Source organism: Bidens hawaiensis, unplaced genomic scaffold, assembly GCF_021521415.1.
Source record: "Bidens hawaiensis isolate Kalapana, Puna unplaced genomic scaffold, B.hawaiensis_p1.1 tig00004497_1, whole genome shotgun sequence".
Taxonomy (NCBI): Eukaryota; Viridiplantae; Streptophyta; class Magnoliopsida; order Asterales; family Asteraceae; genus Bidens; species Bidens hawaiensis.
Genome location: NW_027491272.1, coordinates 1,601,138 through 1,617,717, shown reverse-complemented (window position 1 = coordinate 1,617,717; position 16,580 = coordinate 1,601,138). Strand labels below are relative to the sequence as shown.

General features: G+C 41.5%; 2 protein-coding genes and 1 pseudogene across 2 annotated transcripts; all 3 read right to left on the bottom strand.

Moving 5' to 3' along the window:
• Positions 1-8,536: 8,536 nt before the first annotated feature.
• LOC143626772 (secreted RxLR effector protein 161 pseudogene) lies at positions 8,537-9,361 on the bottom strand (annotated as a pseudogene).
• Positions 9,362-9,946: 585 nt separating this feature from the next.
• Positions 9,947-11,274, bottom strand: LOC143626771 (uncharacterized). Its single transcript, XM_077096748.1, has 2 exons — positions 10,829-11,274; positions 9,947-10,766 (listed from the first exon to the last, which is right to left on the bottom strand). Exons 1-2 carry the CDS (start codon positions 11,272-11,274, stop codon positions 9,947-9,949), a joined length of 1,266 nt encoding a protein of 421 aa, XP_076952863.1.
• A 1,219-nt stretch (positions 11,275-12,493) lies between these two features.
• Positions 12,494-13,276, bottom strand: LOC143626770 (uncharacterized). The gene has a single exon (XM_077096747.1). The coding sequence runs from the start codon at positions 13,274-13,276 to the stop codon at positions 12,494-12,496; it is 783 nt and encodes a 260-aa protein (XP_076952862.1).
• Positions 13,277-16,580: the final 3,304 nt, after the last annotated feature.

Sequence of the window (16,580 nt, the reverse complement as noted above, 5' to 3'; positions counted from 1 at the left end):
GTGGATGACACCAATAATAAAATACCTTGCGACAGGTACACTACCGGAGTCCAAAACACAGGCAAGAAAACTACGCTGTAAGGCACTAAATTATCAACTCGTCAATGACATCCTTTACAGACGTAACTTTCTTGGCCCACTCTTAAGATGCGTGGACAACCAAGATGCTGACTACCTCCTAAGGGAAGTACACGAAGGCATCTGTGGAGTACACGCAGGTCCCCGCGCTGTTGTAGCCAAGCTAAACAACGCGGGATACTTTTGGCCGGGGATGCATACGGATGCACTGGCATACATCAGAAAATGCAGGTCTTGCCAGCTTTACGCACCCAACACGCACCGCCCGAAGAATGAACTTGTTCCAGTCACTTCTTCATGGCCATTTCAGAAGTGGGCCATCGATGTGACAGGCCCATTTCCTACAGCAGCAGGAAATGTTCAGTTCCTAGTGGTAGCCATCGACTACTTCACCAAGTGGATAGAAGCAAAACCTTTAGCCCAAACAACCGCGAAACATATCAAAAAATTTATTTGGGAATTTATTATTTGTCGTTTTGGACTTCCACAGAATTTGGTGAGCGATAACGGCACCAACTTTGCTGACAAGAAGCTACAACAGTGGCTAAAAGAACTTCAAATCACCCACACCTTTACCTCAGTGGCACACCCGCAAGGTAATGGTGAGGTGGAAAGAGCAAATAAGAGCATCGTCGAAGGCATCAAGAAGAGACTATCGGAACACAGATCCGGCTGGGTGGACGAGCTTCCGCACGTCCTTTGGGCAAACAGAACGCTGAAGAAGGCCAGTACGGGAGAAACCCCGTTCAGCCTCACTTATGGCACTGAAGCCATGGTCCCGGTCGAAATTGGTCTACCCTCACCAAGGGTCCTGATTCAGCCAGAAGACAATGATGCGGAAAGACGGTTGGAGCTTATGCTAACCGAGGAACGCAGAGACTTAGCCGCAGTGCGTGAAGAGAACTACAAACGACAAATGCAAAAGTACTACAACACGCGGGTAAAACTCTGCAACTTCAATATAGGAGACTACATACTGCGTAACAACGAGGCTTCAAACCAAGAGCGCCCGGGAAAGCTGGCCCCGGTCTGGGAAGGGCCATACATTATCAAAGAAGTCCTGGGAAAGGGCGCATACCGGCTCGAGAGGCTCGATGGCACTCCCATCCCAAGAACATGGAATGGAGCTCAATTACGCAAATGTTATATGTAGATCAATTCCAAAACTTGTAAAGAAAAGGCCTAGAGCCACTTCTAATGGAAATGATTCTCTTTTCATAATGTGTTTACCTTTATACTTATGAACTTCCCACTGGTACCGGTATTCACCGCATAAACGGGAAGAAGTAAGTCGTTACGTGTGGAAGGCGGCAAAACCCGCATAAACACAATGTTAATAAGGGAAACCTACACGCAGGTATGATGTAAGTAAAGTTTAGCCATCCTTGTAAGTGCAAGTGACGGTCTTACCCGCACAATCACAAACAAGGAAGCAAAACTTCAACCTATCATCTACCACGTTCAAAGGTTATCCTAAAAAAAAAAAAAAAAGATAAGGAAAACCTACACGCAGGTCAGATATGGGTAAAGTTTAGCCATCCTACTAAGTGCAAGTGACGGTCATACCCGCACAATCACGAAAGAGGAAGCAAAACTTCACACCTATTATCTACCACGTTCAAAGGTTAACTTATCCTCAAAGATGAGGAAAACCTACACGCAGGTCAGATATGGGTAAAGTTTAGCCATCCTACTAAGTGCAAGTGACGGTCATACCCGCACAATCACGAAAGAGGAAGCAAAACTTCACACCTATTATCTACCACGTTCAAAGGTTAACTTATCCTCAAAGATGAGTAAAACCTACACGAAGGTCAGATGGTAAAGTTTAGCCATCCTTCTACGTGCAAGTGACGGTCCTACCCGCACAATCACGGAAGAGGAAGCAAAACTTCACACCTATCTACCACGTTCAAAGGTTAACTTATCCTAAACACTTGGAAAATTGCTAATTTAAACTAAAGTATGTGTCATATAAAGTTTATAAAGCAAGGAATCCAATGAATCAAGCGGTCTTAGCCGCACAAAGATTTACATTTCATAAATATTCGTTACAAGAATGGCCGGGTAACTACCCGCCTACAAGAAAGTAAATCTATACAAACTAAATCTATCCTAGCAGCGGGAAGGGATCTTCAGGATCAGGCTTCAGGGCCACTTCCACTTGGACCAGCGCCGTCAGTAGAGCGTGGCTGTTCAAGGAAAGCCTTAAGGATAGGTAGCCCATCATCAGCAGCAGCAATTTCATTCACCTTCTCCACCACCGGATGCGGGAGGGCGGCGTATTGATTTACTGCTTGGTCATATATGGCTTCAGTATCTACATTGTACAAAGGGAAGTTGGATGGCGGGACGCCTTTCTCAACAAACCCTAGACCAAGCAGGAAGCCGACCCGTTCCCCATCCTCGTGAGAAGCGTTGAGGGCTGCGCTCATAGCATCGTCGTAAGATGTCTCTGAGAAGACCCGATGCACAACCTACATAAGAAAATATACAAGTGTCAACACCCTATTTACAAAGAAAAGCGTGAAGACATGAAGATAGACTTACCTGAGACAACGCTTCTCGAAGAAGCCATTCCTTGGCAACCAGAGCTTCTTGAAGGGCGGCTTGAGCTTGGGTGCAGGCGCGTTCGGCTTCGCTTTTGTTAAGGTTAGCAAGTAGAACTTCCTTTGCGGCAGCCTCTTCGACGCCCTTAAGCTTCCGCTCGGTATGGTCAAGCACGCCCCTCTGGTCCAAGATCTCCTGGAGCTTCTTGGCATCTTCCATCGCCAAGGCATCATGAGCACGTTGGAGAGCCTCTAATTTGGCCTTGAGCTCCTCATTCTCCACACGCAAAGGCTCAGCAACGGCTTCAGCCTTGGTGGCCCTCTCGGTTGCGTTCCTCGCAGTCTCCTTAGCCAGCCGAAGCTGTTCGTTAACAGCTTGGGCAGCCTTGGAGCGGGCCTCGAGTCGCGCTTGAACCTCAACCTCGAGGGCATTGAAGGCCTTCTCCTTCGCAGCAGCTGCGGACAGCTGTTGGTTCTCCTCCCGAAGAGCCCGCGCTTGAGATACTTCCCTGGCGCGAGCTGCTTTCAACTTGTCGTTTTCACGACAAAGCAGCTCGACGCGCGGCTGCATCCGGGCTTGGAGAACCCGAAGCTCGTTGGTTAGCCTACCCTCCTGGTAGCTAGCCATGGCTTCCCCCAACGCACCATGGGGAGCAGCGTGGCGAGCCCATTCCACGCACTCCACAGGGGTACGAAGGGTTGTTCCTCGGCGTATGTTCCATCGCGGAACATACACTTCATTGGAATCCGACACTGCAGAAAACAAAAAGCAGTTAGGAAAAGATGATAAAATATATATAGAAAAATGGGCCAAAAGAACCCTACGCACCTGTAGGGTCAATTACAGGCCGATAACCGCCGAACCCATCACCTGAACCCAATGGAAATCCATCCAAGAGGTCAGGCAGATGGGAAGGTGGCGGAGAGATGCGAGAAGCCCCACGCGTACCTGATTGTCCGGCCGTCGTTGCCGATGACGGGGGCATGGTAGCAGCCGCCGTGGTCGCCGCCGCGGTCGCTGCCGCAGAATCCGCGGCAACAGTAACCGCCGGCTCTGTGAAGGATGCTGTAAAAATCGCACTCACAGCCGGCGGCGACGTCATCTCGGCTGGAACAGTCGGCTCAAAGGAGTGAGCAACTGAACCAGCGGAAGCAGGCGCAGGCGCCTGGGTCGACGCCTCAGGTAGGCTGACCAAGCCTACCGTCATTGGCGGAGAGGTAATACTCGGCCCCTCACCCTGGAATGCGCCAACATCCACGCCTGCGTAAAGAAGAAAAGTGTTAAAAGACTAAGGATTAAACTATGAAGATAAAAGCTAAGAGAAAGTTGTACTTACGGGTTTTCTTGAGCCTAAAGGTACGGAGAGGCGGGGATGGACCCGATGGAGCCGGCCTCTTTGCGCCGGTCACCGTCGTCTTCTTTGGCTCTCCGGAGGTGACAGTCGCAACCTCCGGAGCTGTGGTCTTACCACCACCGGGATTCCCCGCCACCTCTTCGCTCTCAGTCTCCGAGTCAGACAGAGCCACCGGATCGGCAGTGGAGGCCACCTTCTCTTTTCCCTTCCCGCCGGCAGCCTTCTTCTTCCGCACCAACGGAGGACCATCTGCGGATTCCTCATCAGAACATACGATTAGAGGAATTCCAGCAGAGGTTTCAGCATTGAGAGGTCGAGGGGCGAAGAGCGCCTTACCTGGCCGACGGGCACTGAAGATATCATGGCCTAGCGGATAGACCTCCACGAACCGATCCGCCGTTTGTTCGAGGATGGGCAACTCGTTCTCATCTAGAGCGCGAGTACCCATCCGTGCGGGACCGTCATCCTCCCGCGGGTTCAGGAGCGACTGCAGGTCGTTCCCCTCTGAAATAAACAGGAAAAAAGTTAGAAGAAATTCAAAATCAACAAAAGGGAAAAAGGCATACCGTAAGGAACAGAGTTCGAACCGTATTCGAGGACGATCGGAATCTTGCGCGCATCAGCCTCTTTCCACACCCGGCTCATCCCCAGCATTACCATCCCGGACTCCGCAAACCGGTAAACCGGAGATTGGACCCGAGATATCTGGGCAAACCATTCCGCCTCCTGGTAGCTGGAAGCGTGAAGGCTGGGAAGGGCCTGCCCATTCTTGAATTTCATAGCAATGGGGATGGCGCGGGCGGATATGAAGAAAAACTCCCTCTTCCACGCGCGAAGACTGCGCTCGGTCGCACAGATCTTCAAACCCTTAATCCGGGTTGACAGCGTGTACCACCCCTGGATGCACCTCCAAGTGTAGAAGGTCATCAGGCGGTCAACATAGGGCTCAATGCCCAGTATCCGGCACACCCACTCAAAATGGCGAATCTTGGCGATCGCCATGGGGTGCAACTCGGTCAAGTGAACACCATGCCTCTCAAGGACACGGTAAACAAACTTTGTCAATGGGAACCTAAGATTCCCATAGACAAAGAATGCTGCATAAACCCCGATCTTGCCTCGGGTGGCATCGTACACGGTCTGATGGGGTTCAGGAAACTCAGGCTCGAGAGACTCGAGCATGAACTTCCTGACAACATACCGGTACAGATCGACAGGAAGAGCACACTGGCACTCACCAGCAGTATTCCTGTCGTCAGCTGTGGAATCGATATCACGAGACATCTTGTAAAAGAAGAAAACGATTTCGGGAGAATGCTTGCCTGAAAAGGATAAGTATTCGCCGGAAATCGCAAAGAAGATGAAGAAGAGTGAAAGTGTGGATTACAAATAACCCTCTCCCCCTTTATATACTAATCGCAATTAATGCGATGAAATTAATGCGGAAGAGAGAGAAAACGAAGGTGCAATGAAACTATGACACGTGGCAAAAAGCAAGCTGGCAACAGCTGTTGACAGGACGCACACCATTAATTTTACGGCCACGCGCCCGAAAAATCGCGCCCACGCGCCTGAAAAAGCGTCTGGAATGACCATGTACTGTCACGTCGCCATAACTTCCTGCACGTCCTGACACAGTCAGAAGAAACCGTCGCACGACGTTTCAGATGTTTGGACTGTTCCTATCTTTCCACCAACTCTTCGAATTTCAAAAAATTCAAAATTCAAAAAGATTCAAAAGTGAGCGGGAAAATACCCCTTACCTTGGCAACCAAGTAACCGTAAGACGGGTGCGGGGTACAGTGTTAAGGCAAAACCCTTCACATACCTAACACCCGCAGGGAATTGAAGCCAAGAATAACTTGGCAACCAAGTAACCATCAGACGGGTGCGGGTACAGTGTCAAGGCAAAACCCTTCACATACTTAGCACCCGCAGGGAATTGACGCCAAGAATACCTTGGAAGTAAAGTAACCGTAAGGCGAGTGCGGGTACAGTGTCAAGGCAAAACCCTTCACGTTCTTAGCACTCTGCAGGGAATTCAAACCAAGAAGGATCTTCTGGGCCATGCTTGCGGAAACGTGAATAACATTCCCGCACGACGGGAACGTCGAGAACTATATTGTTTGAAACTCCAAAATGGAATTGGTGGTTTTAGCATAAATGATCACTATGTCGAAAACCACCAAAACCTCATGGAGAATCCACACAATTGGGACTCAACACTCCTGACGCGCGAGGAGGTTACAAACTTACCCGCTTCACGCCCAAAGGTCAAGCAGAAAAGTCGGGAATTTCTGCGTGACATCAGGAAAACCGCGGGATGAATCACCACGGAAAACCGAAAAACTAAACCCTTTTCAAAACCCCTTGCTAAGTCCAAAAGCTCATCTCACTTATTAATAATTCATGAGAAGAACATTGGACTGGGGGAACTTGAAGAGGTAGGTCCCAGCAGAGCCCAGTTGGACCCGCAAGACTCACCTTGAACAGGAACGTCTGCGCGATGACCAACTGCTCCAGCAGGACCCACCATGCTCAAAGAACCTTACGCGCAGTACGCCAGCTGTACCCGCAGGAAAAGCCTCCCAATGGTGAAGTACCCCGCCTGTTCCCGCAGCTGCGGATACAAGCCATCAGGGAAGGCTACCCGCACTGACAGCAAGGCTACACGCACAAGGCATTCGTTCAGTTGTCACATGAAGGAATGAGCAAGGCGGGAACACTCCCGCCTAAATGAGCCAGTCCGTATGCTTCTGGAAGGTCTTTCGTACTATACCTACTAAGGTATGGACGGAACAGACAGTTTGACCAGAGCAGCCCATGAACTAATCACAGGGTGACAGCTCACCGACAACAATACGAGGAGGAGCACCCTCTAGTACTGTTTGTCACTATTAGCCGCTGCCTACTCACCAACCCTTACGAGGGGACGTGCGCAGCCTACAGTTGGTGGAACAGTGCGTAGCCGGCAGTAAAGGAACAGTATACAGCCGACCTTGTTACTGTTGGCCGTAACCTATCCACCAACTAGCATGGCCTGTGCATACGTCCACTGTTGGTAGAACAGGAATACTATTCAGCCGGCTGTACCTGCTTGGAAACCTACCTTCGGCTATAAATACTCCAACACCTTGGAATGGTAAGGACATCATCTGATATCTCAATCTTATCTAGCAATCTCTTAATATACTCTTATATTCAGAGCAATCTAGTCTGATTCTCACGCCGGAGGGTGGTCACAAGGAGGAACCCCCCCCCCCTCTCAGTGACGAGCTTACGGTGTCTGTTTTGCAGGTCTCCTGAAGAACAACCTTCTCAGCTAGATCTCATCCGTGGGAAACATTACTTAACCCCCAGATTATCTATAATCTGTCCAGGGTTCACTTAGTGTTTCTTCAGATGCAAATAACTACCTACCACTACTAGAACATGGGAAACAAATAACTTAGAAATATTAATAATAAAATGAACGTGGGTTGAGGCTTATGCATCCATGCATCATGTGTATGTGGATAGAGCTACATGGGTGGCTGGTACGTATCAGAATCTTCACTAATCAATGCTAATATCATGTATAAATCATAAAATCGAACGTCAATTTGAAGTAATTAAGCTTCAAATCATCAAATTCGCATGATTTGTTTGGATGGTGGTTCCACTTGCCGGAAAATGGACTCGCTGGCGTTTACCAGTAGCTCGGATGCGGCAATGAACTACAACGATATCAGTGGTGGTTGCCGACGGAGCGGTGGCTGTGGATGGTGGTGGCTGGGCTGCTGAGATGTAGAAGGTGGGTGAAGGAAATGATGGATGTAGGTGGGTTTTTTAAATGTATTGTATGGACTAAAATACCCTCCTTCTTAACCTTCTTAGAAAAACTAAACTTATTACTTGAACCCAGCCCTTTAATGTAATATGTGTGTTTTGTGTTGTGTAATTTATGTATCATGTGTAGTAATGTATATTGTAATTTTGTGTATTTCGTAGTTAGGTAATTAACATAATTTGTGTAATTGGTGTATATGTAGTTTGGGGGATATTATTTTGTAACAAAAAAAGTTACGTTATTTTGTAATTGAATAAAATGTAAATTTGTCAAATCCTAGTTAAATAAACATTTTCATGTTCTAATTTTTTATTAAGAGACACAAGGAAAATGATATTGCATATATGTATTCACATGTTACACAACTTAACATGACTACATTACATAATATGGTATTTTTTATGAAATAACTAGAACCTATTAGCAAGATAGAGAGGATTGAGAATTAATTCTTTTATTATCTCTTCAATATGAAGTACAAGCCTCTATTTATAGGCTCATTACAATAAACACATAATTAACATAAGAGGGAGTTAAGCATATGGAGAGTCATAATATAATGGTACATGTATGTGGAGAGTCACTCTAATAATGATAATTCATAACACCCCCCCTTGACGATCCACGAGATGAAATACGCTTGTTGATGCTGCCTCATTAAAAACCTTGCTAGGAAAACCCAGTGGGATAAAACCATAGCTAAGGAAAAAAGAGTGCAGCGCGTATTATTCTCCCCCTGATGATATTCGCTCCTTGAGTCGACGCATCCTGATCCCGTGAACTAATTTCTTGAATGTTGAGGTCGGAAGTGATTTAGTAAACAAGTCTGCCAAATTTTCGCTTGAGCGAATCTGTTGAACGATAATATCTCCATTCTTTTGTAGATAATGTGTGAAAAAGAACTTTGGCGAGATATGTTTGGTTCTGTCTCCTTTGATGTATCCTTCCTTAAGTTGTGCAATGCATGCTGCGTTGTCTTCATGTAAAACCGCCAGTCCCTCATCTACAGACAAAATACCACAAGATCCACGAATGTGTTGTATTATGGTTCTCAACCAAACACATTCTCGACTAGCTTCATGGATTGCCAATAATTCTGCATGGTTAGATGAAGTGGCTGTGATTGTTTGCTTCACAGAACGCCATGAAATTGCAGTGCCTCCATGTGTGAATAAATATCCTGTTTGGGATCGGCAAGTATAAGGATCAGACAAATACCCTGCATCTGCAAAACCAACCAAACTTGTTTTCGATTGGTTAGTAAAATACAAGCCTATATCTTTAGTTCCTTGGAGATATCGAAATATTTGTTTTACCCCATTCCAATGTCTCCTTGTTGGGCATGAACTATACCTTGCAAACAAATTTAATGAAAATGATATATCGGGTCGTGCATGGCTCGCAAGGAACATTAATGTACCAATTGCACTCAGATACGGTACTTCTGGACCAAGAATTTCTTCTTCGTCTCCCGGTGGTTGGAATGGGTCCTTTTCCACATCAAGTGACCTTACAACCATTGGAGTGCTCAGTGGATGTGATTTATCCATGTAAAACCTTTTGAGTAATTTTTCTATGTAAGTTTCTTAATGCATAAGTATCCCACCTTTTAGATGTTCTATTTGTAACTCAAGACAAAACTTTGTCTTTCCAAGGTCTTTCATTTCAAATTCCTTTTTCAAATATTCGATAGCCTTATGGAGCTCTCCAGGAGTTCCAATTATATTCAAATCATCAACATATACGACAATTATAACAAATTCAGATGCTGATCTTTGTGTAAAAATGCATGGACAAACAGAATCATTTTTGTAACCTTCTTTCAGCAAATACTCACTAAGGCGATTATACCACATACGCCCAGATTGTTTCAGCCCATATAATGATTTGTTTAGTTTAATTGAAAGATGTTCTCTAGAACTTGATTTATATGATTCTGGTAGTTTGAATCCTGCAGGTAGTTTCATTTAAATTTCTGTATCAAGTGAGCCATAAAGGTAGGCTGTCACAACATCCATTAGACGCATATCAATCCCTTATTGTATTACCAGACTAACAAGATAACGAAAAGTCGTTGCATCTACCACGAGAGAATACGTCTCCTCATAATCAATTCCAGGTCTTTGCGAAAATCCTTATGCTACCGATCGTGCCTTGTAGAGTGTAATCTCATACTTGTCATTACGTTTTCGCACAAAGACCCATTTATAACCAACAGGTTTTACACCTTCAGGTGTTTGTACTATGGGACCAAAGACTTCCCGTTTTGTGAGGGAATTTAATTCTGCTTCAATTGCGTCTTTCCATTTTGTCCAATCATGTCTCTGTTTACATTCATCAACAGATACTGGTTCATGATCCTCATTGTTTTCCATTATTTTTAGCGCTACATTATATGAAAAGATTTCATCGACCTCGACTTGGCTTCGGTTCCATACTTTCCTAGACATGATATAATTTATTGAGATCTCTTTATTTTCAGGTACCTTATGTTCATCTTGAACCATCATGTCTAGTGTCTTTTTAGGAGACTCTTTCTCTTGAATTACTTCAACCTCGATTTGACTATGTTTATTATTTGCTCCTTTTTTCTTTCGAGGATTTTTGTCTTTGGAACCAATTGGTCTGCCACGCTTTAGGCGTGCATTAGATCCATTACCAATATGGAGTGGTCCTTCAGGGACACTGATTTTAATTGGAGCATTAGTATCTGGTATATGTGACTTAGTCACTCTCTTTAGGTCGGTAAAAGCGTCTGGTAATTGATTTTCTAATCTTTGTAAATGAATTATTCTTTGAACTTCAAGTTCACACTGTTTAGTTCGAGGATCCAAATGAGATAACGATAATTCATTCAAACATATATCACCTTTTGGCTGCTTTTCATCTCCCCCTAATTTTGGGAATGTTGATTCATCAAAGTGACAAGCAACAAACGAGCCGTAAATAGATCTCCTGTTGTTGGCTCTAAATACTTAATTATAGATGGTGATTCGTACCCAACATATATTCCTAACCTCCTTTGAGGCCCCATCTTTGTACGTTGTGGTGGAGCGATAGGAACATATACGGCACAACCAAAAATCCTTAGATGGGAAACATTTGGTTCATGACCAAAAACCAACTTTAGCGGGGAAGAGGTATGATAACTAGTTGGCCTGATGCGAATTAGTGTTGCTGCATGTAAAATCGCATGCCCCCAAGCAGTAACTGGTAATTTTGATTTCATAATCATTGGTCTCGCAATCATTTGAAGTCGCTTAATAAGCGATTCAGCAAGCCCATTTTGTGTGTATACATGAGGTACAGGATTCTCCACACTTATCCCAATAGACATGCAATAATCATTAAATGTTTGGGATGTAAATTCACCAACATTGTCTAACCGAATTTTCTTAATGGGGTAATCTGGGAAATGTGCTCTTAATTTTATTAATTGAGCAAGTAGTCGTGCAAATGCCATATTACGACTTGATAATAAACACACATGAGGCCATCTAGTTGATGCATCAATTAGGACCATAAAGTATCTAAATGGTCCACTAGAGGGATTTATAGGCCTACATATATCACCATGTATTCTTTCTAAAAAACTAAGAGATTCGGTTCCCACCTTAGCCGGTGAAGGACGAGTAATTAATTTTCCTTGCGAGCATGCAACACATGTAATTACCTTAGAATGAAGGACCTTTTGGTTTTTTAATGAATGCCCACACGAATTTTCAATAATTTTCCGCATCATAATTGATCCGGGATGGCCTAACCGGTCATGCCAAATGATAAAATTTTCCCGGTCCATAAACTTTTGGTTTATGACCATATTTGATTCAATTATATTAATTTTAGTATAGTACAAACCGGAGGCAAGTGCGGGTAACTTTTCTAATACATGTTTTTCACCCGAAATCGAACTTGTGATTTGAAGGTACTCATCATGTCTATCACATGTTGTCTCAAGATGATATCCATTTAGATGAATATCTTTAAAACTTATTAAATTTCTTTGAGACGACGGGCAAATAATGCATTGTTAAATTTGAAATGTGTTCCACCCGGTAACACAACATGTGCTTCTCCAAAACCTTTAATTAACTTTGAACTACCGGATATAGTACCGACGTTTGCCTCTTTTATAATTATATTAGAGAAAAAATTTCTTTTCTTGAAAATTGTATGCGTGGTTGCACTGTCGATTAGACACATGTCTTCATCATTAGTAGAATGTTTTAAATGTTCCATATACTTCAAAACAAAAAAAAAATACATAAATAGAATGCATAACATGCTCAAAATATCTCATACGCTTAGAGAAAAAAAACTCATTATTTCAAAGAAAATGTCCAGACATGACATAACGAAAATAACATAAAATTAAGTCGAGTCACTCATATGTAAGGGAAATTGCAAGCATCCATCTTGGGTGTATCATCCATGATATCACCAGAATTCATATTGATTGGATCAATGATGAAATCATCCACATCAAGAGCAATTGTATTAGTATGTTTATTGTGACCATCGGGGATATCAATGTTGCCATCTGCATATGCAAAATTCGTTTCTATTCCTTTTCCTTTATTATTGATTGATTGTTGGTAGAGTGTCACCAAGTGTTTAGGCGTACGACAAGTACCCCGCCCAATGGTTATTACTTCCACATCGATGACATGCATTTGATGTGGTTACATTTGTCTTTTTATCACTTTCATACTTAGGCTTCTTTCCATTTTCTTACCCTTTATGATGGGATCTTGTGTTCTTAAATTGAACACCATGATAACTTCCCCGGTTATATCCACGTCCACTACCATGATCATGACCACGACCACGACCACGACTTCCACTTTGATCATTATATGCTGCAACATTCGCTTCAGGGAATGGGGCTGTGCCAACCGTCGGGTCTCATGATTTTTCATCAAGAGCTCATTGTTTTGTTCGGCCACAAGTAAATATGAAACAAGGTCACAATATTTTGTAAAACCCCTTTCATGATATTGCTGCTGCAATAGCACATTTGATGCGTGAAATGTGGAGAATGTTTTTTCCATCATATCCTCATCAGTAATATTTTGTCCACACAAAATCAATTGTGAGGTTATTCTAAACATAGCCGAGTTGTACTCGCTTATGGTTTTAAAGTCTTGTAACCTTAAGTTGACCCAATCATAACGAGCTCTTAGTAATATTACTGTTTTTTGGTGATCATATCTTTCTTTTAATTTGGTCCACAAGTCAAGTGGATCCTTAACCGTTAGGTATTCGTTTTTTAAGTCATCGTGGATATGATGGCGAAGGAAAATCATCGCCTTTGCCTTATCTTGGATGGATGTTGTATTATCTTCTTTAATTGTGTTACCAAGATTGTTGGCATTTAGGTGCATTTCCGCATCCAACACCCATGACAAATAATTCTTTCCGGTAATGTCCAAAGCTAAAAATTCAAGCTTTGCTAGGTTTGACATGATGAATGCTAAAGTACAAAATATATGAATTAATATGTCACTTAAAATATATTCACGTCAATGTTGGAACAACATTGGTTACAATTAGGGCTGTCAATTCCTGACACGACCCGAAACCCGACACGAAAAAATATAGGTTTTGGGTCGGCTGACACAACCCGTTTTCTTAAATATGTCAACCCGAACCCGACCCATCTAAAAAATGGGTCAACCCGAACCCGACCTGTCAAAAAATGGGTTGACATGTTAACCCGTTTAAAAATTTTATAGAAGTTAATATTTTGATTTTTAGAGATAAGAAGTGTTAAATTTTAAGTTAAATACTTTGATTTACAATTTTTCATATATCTATTAATTTTTATAAATTAAATTAATTACTTTTTAAATATTTTGTCCACTCTTCACTTCCATTATTTATATTTTATTAGTCTTAACCATCTATTCTCTTATTATCTCCACTCGTTTATTCTTTATCTTAAGCAAAATATGTGAACCTAAGTTTGTTAATTGGAAATGAGAGATAAATTGACAAAAACAATTAGATCTATCACAAAATTGTTAAAATGCTTTATATGAATAAGAGTAATTGATTGTCTAGGTTAATATTAAGCCACTAGATATTAATCATATTCATAAATGAACGTAAAATGGGTTGACCCGAAACACAACCCGAACACGACACGAATTTAAATGGGTCGACACGACCTGACACGAATAAATATATGGGTTGGGTTAGGGTTGAAGAATCTCGACACGCCAACCCGCCAACCCGAAACTTATTAACCCGATAACCCGCCAACCCGACACGATTGACATGGTTACAATTTTGATTGTTATGAAAGAAAACATAGCAATAAGATTGGTGTAAAGATGTGACGCAAAAAATAATAATAATAAACTACAACATTACATTTTGCCCACAGAGGCATCATTCTAGCAAAATTATTTATGTCTAAGAACAATATCATACATGCATCATTCTAACAAAGTTATACATGCATGTATGTGTGAAAACAATATTATATATGCATCATTCTATCAAAATTATATTATTCTCAACATGTATGATGACATTGAGATTTTATCAAAAGAAAATGGCATGGATCATACTCAAACATGTATGCGTAATTCAAATCAAATCAATGGATGTGAATCATTCAAATTAATTATATTATATTCAATTTAACTTAAAAGGATATATAGCTTGTTGAAATTATAACCAAAATTAATTTTACACCATGTCTATAAACTTTGATCAGGAAGATGAATTAAAACACTCAATTTGTAAATCTAATATTGTTTTATATAGAAAATCACATACGTATAATTCCTAGCCTCCAATTTCATAATCAAACCCAAAATTAAAATTATATTACGAACATCAAAATCATTTAGTTAAATTGTTAACTTATCTAAATAATATCATTATATAACACATTATATGGAAGCAATAAAATCTCTAACACATCTCAAGATATTATACGGAAACAATAAAATCTCTCACACATCTCAAGATATGCATACTCACCGTATGATAATAGACGAGGATCAAACCTTCAAGAGTCGTGCTGATAACGTGTTATGAAATAACTAGAACCTATTAGCAAGATAGAGAGGATTGAGAATTAGTTCTTTTATTATCTCTTCAATATGGAGTACAAGCCTCTATTTATAGGCTCATTACAATAAGCACATAATTAACATAAGAGGGAGTTAAGCATATAAAGAGTCATAATATAATGATACATGTATGTGGAGAGTCACTCTAATAATGATAATTCATAACAGTATTTACGTATTACTTCTTTTTTTTTTTTTTTGAAATATGCTGTATTTTGTGATCCGGATTAAAAAGAGTAATAAAAATTTTAGATGAAAATAGTCTTTTATAATAGTAATGATAATGATTATGTTCAATTTCATTAACATATAATAAAGATGGAGGAATTATAACTTTACCAAAATAGCATCCATTTTTAAATTAGTGAAAATATCTATTTAGACCCCAATCAAACCCATGTTTCCTCATCTTTAAATTAAAATTTCACGTTGTGGTGCTTCTGTCTTTCCAACGTTACTTTAGTCTTTGTTTATTCTCGTTTAAGTTTTGCTTCGACAACCTTTTGTTGAATTGTGTCCTTTTTACCATCACGTTGGACCTTCATCATCTTGTATTCTTTGTTTGGTTTTTAAACTGGTGGCTCGGGTTCGCTTAGCTCATTTTCGGTTGGTTCATGTTCGGTTGGCTCGCGTTCAAATTACTGGGAGAAGGATGCCTAACAAACAGTTGGGTTGGAACGAGTTTGTATCGATTTAGACCAACCTTTGGTCTATATTTCTTTATGTTTAAACCCGATGGTCTTTTCTTGACGAGCTTTCCATTTTTTTTTAGTTGAAAGAGTACAGAGGTACAGGAGTGTATTGTATAAAAGGAGAGAAGATTGTAGTCGAAATTGTTTATGCTATTAAGTATTTATATTAAAAAGTGATATTTTTTTAAATATTTAAATGGTCATACGACTGTTACTTCTTTAGCAGCTCCAGGTTCACAAACTCACTCCCATCTACTTGTTACATTGCTCGGCCAAAGGGGGATTGTCTTTTTTATTTAAAGGCTAATTTTAAAAAACTAAAAGAGAAACACTTACAAGAGGCAAGTAAACTAGAACAAAGAAAAACAAAAATATATAAAATAAAACAACCAACCACTTATAAAGAAAATTCACGAAGTTGAACCGGCACCACTTATCCCACTCAAGACATGAACTTTTGCTCCTTTGTTTGACCCAAAGAAAAGATGCTGATTTGATCTCATACACCATCTTGGACATGACAATAGGTACTTTATTAAAAATGAGATCGTTTCTACTAACCCATATAATCCAACACATCACTCCTAAAATAGATTGAACCGCCAAATACGAATTATTACACTTGATAAGTTTGTTCGGTATTCCAAAATTTTCATCCACCTGATACAAAGGTTGCATACTTAGGAAGCTTTACCCAATTCATAATAACTTACCAAATATCCTTAATACCTTTGCAATATACAAACAGATGTTGTGCTGTCTCCGATCACGAGCCACTGATCGGCAGTTCACATCCCAAACATTAATACCCCTGATAATTAACGCACTTGAAGAAACACTAAGTGACCCTGGGCAGATTACGGATAATCTGGGGGTTAAGTAATGTTTCCCACGAGGATAAGGTCCAGCAAAGAAGGTTCTTCTTCAGGTGACCTGCAAAACAGACACCGTAAGCTCGTCACTGAGAAGGGGGGGTTCCTCCTTGTGACCAC

Excerpts from the sequence above, each read along its gene's own strand:
- LOC143626771 (XM_077096748.1), bottom strand. The coding sequence starts at position 11,274 with ATGGCATTTGCACGACTACTTGCTCAATTAATAAAATTAAGAGCACAT. Across the intron at positions 10,767-10,828 it reads AAGATGGGGCCTCAAAGGAG|GAGATCTATTTACGGCTCGT; the intron begins GTTAGGAATATA and ends AGCCAACAACAG.
- LOC143626770 (XM_077096747.1), bottom strand. The coding sequence starts at position 13,276 with ATGTCAAACCTAGCAAAGCTTGAATTTTTAGCTTTGGACATTACCGGA.